Genomic DNA, 7,067 nt, shown 5'->3' with positions numbered 1-7,067 from the left:
ATATCGGGTTGCCGTGGTGGCAGGAACGACGGTTCCGTGTCGTGGCAGCTATGGTAGCTCCAGTGCGGGAGGGTGGCGGGGGAAGCGACCATGGCATGGCGAGAGAGGGAGAGAGAGAGAGAGAGAGAGAGGGACAGAGTGACGAAGAAGGGGCTAGTAGAGAAGCAGGAGGGAGGGGAGGGAGGGGACGCCCTCGTCGGTCGGACGTGCGGGGAGGGGAATGGACGGCTGTAAAAGCGGTGAAATATCAAAGCCGGGATGGGAGCTGTCATCGTCGGGCCAACATCATGGGTGGCGTGTTGAATTAGAATGCCTTCCCACACCCCACGCAGCACCGCAATTCTCCCACCATAATGCCATCTCCCCTACCTCCGCTGTGCGTCCGAGCGCGAATGGTGGGGATGACAGGAGAGGACAGGTTATACACCCCGGGTCGTACGGGATAGGGGCAGTCAGGAGGGCAGGGGGAGGGATAGGGGAGGGGGGGGGACGTGCGAGAGTCTCTCTCGTTGCCGTCGCCAGACGGCGCGAGGATCGCATTCGCGTCGGAGCAGCAGTCGGAGCACAGAGTGGAGCTGCTCGAGTTGCGACCGTCATTATTTTCCTGGATTCCGTGGTGTACGCGTCGTCCACTTGCGCCAGGATACGTGGCCGTCGCGCGAGGTGATCGATTCCCGACGGAGGCGCAGTCTCGACACGTCTCCCGTGTCCGAATCGCGAATCGCTTTCGTTTGCTCCTTCACGTCGGTCGGACCCGACGCGATTCGCTGTTTTTCCGCCACGCATCTACCGTGTCTCTGTGTAAATAGCCATTTGTTTAAAAGTGTGCAGTGAGATCAATTAGTGGGAAACCAAATGGTTGTGCTCGAGGAAGGCAGTATGCTGACTACTGGACACAATCAGTATTTACAACCGGATTATCTTTCACCGCTTCCAACTTCGGTTAGTATTTCTTTGGTAATAAAATAGTATATTTTCTCTTTTTTTCAATTTTCATAGCTTTCTATTCTGTTGGTTTTTTTGTGCAAAAAGTAAAAGGTCGGGAAAAAAGATTCTCACGCGCTGACAAGAATAATTATTTATTAACTTTATTGACGTGCGACACAAAGAAAATAGAATAGCATACGTAAATCACAGACACAATAGGTGAAGAAACAGTTAGAAGGTCTCGATTAATGCTCTTTGGCATCATACCCTCTTCAAATTTTTTGACATCTTTTCAATTTTCTTGGTATTAGGCAGAATTAAATAAGGGAAAAGAAGACGTTGAAAATAGGGATTAATGTAAGAAGAAATAAAAATTCGAAAAAAAAAATAAAAGAATAAAAATTCAAAGTCACGATATTTTTTTCCCCATTATTTATTTATTCCCCCGCCAATAGAATCGTCTATTTGTGGTCCGACGGGATCAGAAGTAAAGAATAATTATCGTATGTTACTAACTTCCTAATCAGTACATGCTTCATTTTCTGTATAAATATGACAAACAGTGGATAACAGTGGTTTTTTTTTTTTTTGGTCGGACACAGGTACAGTTGGACGCGAAAAAGAGTCCGCTGGCACTGTTGGCACAGACATGCAGTCAAATCGGAGCGGATTCGCCTACGAAACCGCTGATCTCGCCTTTGGAAAAGAGCTCGAAGGGCATGAGCATCGCAACGAACGCGAAATCGCCGCCGGTCACGAAATTGGAGCGGAACACTCGCGGCAGTCCGACGGACGGCGGCAAGTCGTTGGCGTTCAAGCCGTACGAAGTCAACGTGGTAACGAAGAAGACCACGGACGAGGGTAGACCCACGTCCAAAGCCAGTGTACACAGTGTCAGTGGTCAGGATAGTGTCAGTGTGAGTGACAGCATGCATCCTGACAAGAAATCATCCGGCAATCGCACGCCGGTGAGCCGAAAGTCCGCGTCACCGAGCAGCCAAGCGACGGCAACGACGACCAGCGGCACACCGTCGGTCGATCGGAAGACCCCGGCGGCGGACCGCGAGAAGATCGATGGTTCACCACGGAGCAGTAGCAGTAGCAACAACAACAACAATAGCAGCAGCAGCAGCAGCAATAACAACAACAATGGCGCCAGTCCAATTATCAGATCTGGAATGGAGATCCTTTCCGGTGCGGCGCACACAAAGGACGCGAATCTAGCCGCTTACAAACCGGGTCTATCCGGGTTCACTGGCAATCCGCTGTGCTGTCCACCGGGCCTCGCCGAGAATCCGGCATTCAGGCCGCCCTTCGCGGGCGCGTCGCCCTTCTCGCATCACGCGGCGGCGCTGCTGTCCGTCGGCTATCCGTCGGCCGGCCCGACGGCCGGCGGCAATCCGTACTTGAGTTACGCCCGCGTCAAGACCCCCGCCGGCGGCGAGGCCCTGGTGCCGGTCTGCAAGGATCCTTTTTGCACCGGCTGCCAGTACAGTATGCACAGCGCGCAGATCATGATGAGCGCGGGTAGCTGTCCCAGCGGTTGCACGCAGTGCGATCATCAGAAGTACGGGCTGGCGATGGCGTTGTCGTCCCTGGGCGGCCCGATGCCACCGCCGTCGTTGTCCTATCCGTCCACGCTGGCGGCCGGGGGCCGGCCGTACGTCTGCAACTGGATCGCCGGCGAGTCGTACTGCGGCAAACGATTCGCCACGTCGGAGGAGCTGCTCCAGCATCTACGTAGCCACACGAGCCTGACCGGCGGCGACCACGCGGCCGCGGCCGCTTCCGCGGCGGCGCTCCTCGGTAATCCGCATCCGCACCCGCTGCTCTCGCCGTCGACCACCCTGCATCGCGCCAGCGGCGGTACCTACCCGGCGCCGTCGTTGAGCCCCCTCGGGGCGCGGTATCATCCGTACGGCAAGCCGCCGACGGGCCCGCTACCGGCGTCGCTCGCCGCCTCGCCGTACTCCGCTTTCAACGCCTTAGGACCGTATTACTCGCCGTACGCGGTTTACGGACAGCGAATCGGCGCCGCCGTACATCCCTAAGATGGATATATCCTGCGGGAGGGAAGATTGGGAGGGAAAAGATGGTAGGATCTTTTTCGAAAAGGGACTTCTTCTTCTCGTTCCCCCCCTCTGTCTCTCTGTTTCTCCGTCTCTTTTTTCCTTTTCGCAGTGTACAGTTGGTAAAAACAAATGTGCAAATCGACGGACGCGAGCTTGCCGCTCGAAAAAAACTGTTGTGTAAATAGCCAATGTGTATAATACAGATTTATTTAAAAAAATTCTATATATGTATATATAAATATAAATATATGTGTACATTGAAGATTATGATTAAAGTTTATGAAACAACTTGACAAGTGTTAACGTTGCATCGCGAGACCATTCTCTCGCGGAACTTCTATGATATCAGAGTAATACGCATCTCTATTAAAAATTACCGGTTACCATGTAGGGGGAAGGATTACATGCCAGCTAAGTAAGTTGATATTGTCGCAATTGCCGGACGGACGACAGGCAAAAGCCTCGCCTTCTCTATATCGCGGGATTTACAACAACTACGAGGCATTCCCGACAATGCTTCCGAATCGCGTGCCGTTAGAGTTTTTATTTTTTTTTTTTGCCGATTCCAACGGGACGCGTTCGTTTTACGTCATCGTCACGTTTTATAGGTGACGTACAACGTGTAACGTCTCGTTGTTCGGCGACGTACGGACGTATATGTTTGCGAAAATCGCTAAGTGCTACTGTATGTTTCCCGTCGCTCCGCAAACGCGAGCCTCTTGTGCTGAAATGAGCGTTCGATAGCGCGCGGCACCGTACGCGGTTAAGAACGGTTTTGTAGTCGAGTATCTATAAATTTAACTAGATGCGGATCTGAAGGTGGTTTTGTTGGATTATTAAAATAATTATAACTGTCAGCGTAATTAGAACGCTCAAGACGGTTGTTAGAACGTTAAAATTGTGACATTGCTCGTCGCGCTTGAACGTCCTAACTAATTATTTGGATAGTCCCGAACAAAATTATTTCCAGATCTGTATCTAGCTTAATTTTTAAGTACTTCGGCAAAAAACCGTTCTATTCGTGTACGGATCGTGTCGCGTGTAATTTTATGTCCACAATATAACTGTGATATTACGCTACTCTTTTGAGAGAAAACGAACAAATAAGAAATGGATATTATTAATGAACGTATCTGAGATATATCTCCGTAATAAATCACAATGTTGTAATTTATTATCGTTAGTTGTGTAAGGCAAATACTGAATGCCGTTGCAGAAAAACGAAAATAAAATTGATCTAGAGAATCTGTTTTATCATTTTTCTTTTCGAAATTCGGTAATCGCACTGGGATGATTTTGATTCAGGGTATTACCTCGGGAACGTATCGGATCGCGTATCGTCCAACATCAGATCATCGTCACACGTCGAATAGAATATTCTAATAAAAGCGAAGAATAACATGGTATACGATACGCGTCTTATCCGCATTATAAATACCTCTTGTAAATATCGTTGAGTTTCCATACCGCTTTAATAAAAACAATGTTTGTAGAATTATTTAAAACCTTTCTACTGTTATGTTTGTGCGTTTTACCATATTATTCTCTCGTTTAATCCAATTCCTTCCTTATGTTTGCGCTTTACGTGCCGTTTGTGCTTTTTGGCGTTTTACGATTACCGGTTTTTTTTTTGTTTTTTTTTTAATGTAAACTTCGCACGTTATTTTTCACAGAACTGATATTCACGTTTGGATTATCAAAATACGCAATTTTTTTCTCGGATTTTTCAATTTTAGCCCTCGCCCGTTTTTGTTCCCAAAATACACGCAATAAATATACGTTTAACTGCAAATATTATTGTGACATTTAACTGGAAACTCTCATATCGTGTTTCTTTTCTTCTTCTTTCGCTAAGAGATGTAAAAATCAGTCTGTCCGATTTCGCTGACCTGTTACGATCTCCGCTCGTCAGTCATGCTTGACAGACAATTTATCAAACGCACTTCACAATCTGTCACTGGCAACGAGGCGTAGTTTCTTACATGTCCAAACCTATTATTCGTTTACGTTAAAGCTTCGTAGATAAATTTGAGATACCTTTTACATACTTTATCGTACATCGTTTAGCACAATTATATCATATAAACAATTAAGATAATCATTCCCGACGAATCGCGGCTGTGTTTATCAACTTCGAAAACTTTGTTTTGTTCCTTCCAGATAATCTTTAGAAAATTCTGATTACATTCTTTCATTTATCGCTCACCTTTTCTCTTATCGTTAAACTAAACAATTCCGTAGCATTTTATTCAGGCACGAAATGATATCGTTATCAATCATTCCATCATGTTGTTAATCACTGTCAATAGTCATACTGATTATGAGTAATCTACTTATCATTGTATATCTTAATTATGCATCTTAAGGAAGTTAACGTCTTTCATACACACACACACACACATATCTTCATTTCCTTCCTTTGTACGAAATAATGGATAGCTCAATTATTAAGTTTGCCTTGGAGTGAATAACAAAATTAATCAACTACGTCTATAATTTGACGTGGCTAATCTGTCTACAAAATAAGATGAAAGATGTGAGAGACAAGTGAAAAATTCAATGCTTACAATAAATCACGATCCTTTTTTTTCGGCGTAATTACCAGACGTCACTTCCTTTGTTCGGAATTCTTTTTCTTTCCTTTGTCTCGCTCGTACACAAACACATCCGCTCTCTCGTCTGTTTTGCTTGTTATTACAGACACGTCGTGAAGTAAAATACACCACCGTCTTTGAGTTAGTAAAACTCTGGTGACTCAAAGACACCGGATCTGGTGACAAAAATCCTTAAATTGGCGATCCCACTCTCGGCTAACACACCGTCAGAATGCGGAGAGCCGCGTCCATGTGGCGCACACGAACGGCGAGTCCCAATCCCTAGGGCACCTCCAGAAGAGTAAATTTATTTCTTTCATTACGGACGGAGCGGGTCGTGAGCTCTCGGATATCAGCGCTGCAAGGCGGGGCGCATAAATCTGCAGCCTAGCGTAGGGAAGAGAGGGCGAGCGAAGAGGAAGAGACACAGAGCGAGAGGGATGTGGGTGGCAAACCGTAGGTTTCTAGAGCCGGTGGCTCTCTCTCTCTCTCTCTCTCTCTCTCTCTCTCTTTCTCGCTCTCTGTGTCGTAGGGGGTGTGAGAGCGAGTCGTGGAGAGAAGGTCCGCTTCATCCCTCCATCGTTTCCATCGCCGGGGTGCCGCGACAGGCGGTGGCAGGCTCAGCTGGCTCAGCAAAGTGAAATATTCGGTGATTTTAACCGTCGGGATGAATGGTCCCGCCCGTATTTCGCCTTTCATGGCGCCCTCCGTCGATTGGAATCCGTGTTATTTCGGCACGATTATGCGTGTCGCTGAATCTCAATTAGTAACTCGTCGGAGATGTAACCGAAAATCTTTATGCGCGCGTCTCGTTTTTAACTTGTTGGTTGTACTAGATAACGAATCGATGTTTCTTTATATATATATATATATGTATATATTTTTTTTTTTTTCCTTTCGTTTTGTGCAATAGTGCCAAGGACATGTTTATCTGAGTCTAAATGAGCAAGTGCTATAAATAGATTATCTTGAAATGCTTTTTAATTATTAACCGTACATATGGCTAATTAACATTTTTGTTGTATCGTCGTAATGATAATGTCATACTTTGTAAAATTCAAAGCACTTATGAAATATGGCTGCATGATGGATGACCTACGAGTTTACAAATAATTTAAAAATAAAATACTAGTTTCTCGGTATTTCAATATTTATATTATTGAAATAAAATTTACTTTTATTTTGTAATTTATAGGCAATAAAATGTAAATTATTGTGCAAGGCACTTGAAATATTATCATAAAGAATTCTAAAAGATAATGCTTGCGTGTTATAAAATGATGATAAATTTAATATGTTTGTCCTTTTTTTCTTTTTCGTTTTTAATTTATTACCTATTGATTTGGAAAAAGTCTCGTTTCCAAGAGTTCTCGAATTTTAGAAATAAACGTTCTTATAATTGATTGTAATAAATCTAGTTTAAAACATTTTTTGCAAGAACATAGTCTAGCATTTAATTTAATTTTCACGTCAC

General features: G+C 45.2%; 1 protein-coding gene across 1 annotated transcript; it reads left to right on the top strand.

Moving 5' to 3' along the window:
- Positions 1-543: 543 nt before the first annotated feature.
- LOC108750779 (zinc finger protein Noc-like) lies at positions 544-4,500 on the top strand. The gene is made up of 2 exons (XM_018490508.1): positions 544-942; positions 1,530-4,500. The coding sequence occupies exons 1-2, from the start codon at positions 856-858 to the stop codon at positions 2,976-2,978; spliced, it is 1,536 nt and encodes a 511-aa protein (XP_018346010.1). The 5' UTR covers positions 544-855; the 3' UTR covers positions 2,979-4,500.
- The last annotated feature ends 2,567 nt before the right edge of the window (positions 4,501-7,067 follow it).

The sequence above is a fragment of the Trachymyrmex septentrionalis genome, unplaced genomic scaffold (genome assembly GCF_001594115.1).
Source record: "Trachymyrmex septentrionalis isolate Tsep2-gDNA-1 unplaced genomic scaffold, Tsep1.0 scaffold37, whole genome shotgun sequence".
Lineage (NCBI taxonomy): Eukaryota > Metazoa > Arthropoda > Insecta > Hymenoptera > Formicidae > Trachymyrmex > Trachymyrmex septentrionalis.
Note: the sequence above shows the minus strand (reverse complement) of the source record. Positions and strands in the feature narration are given on the sequence as shown.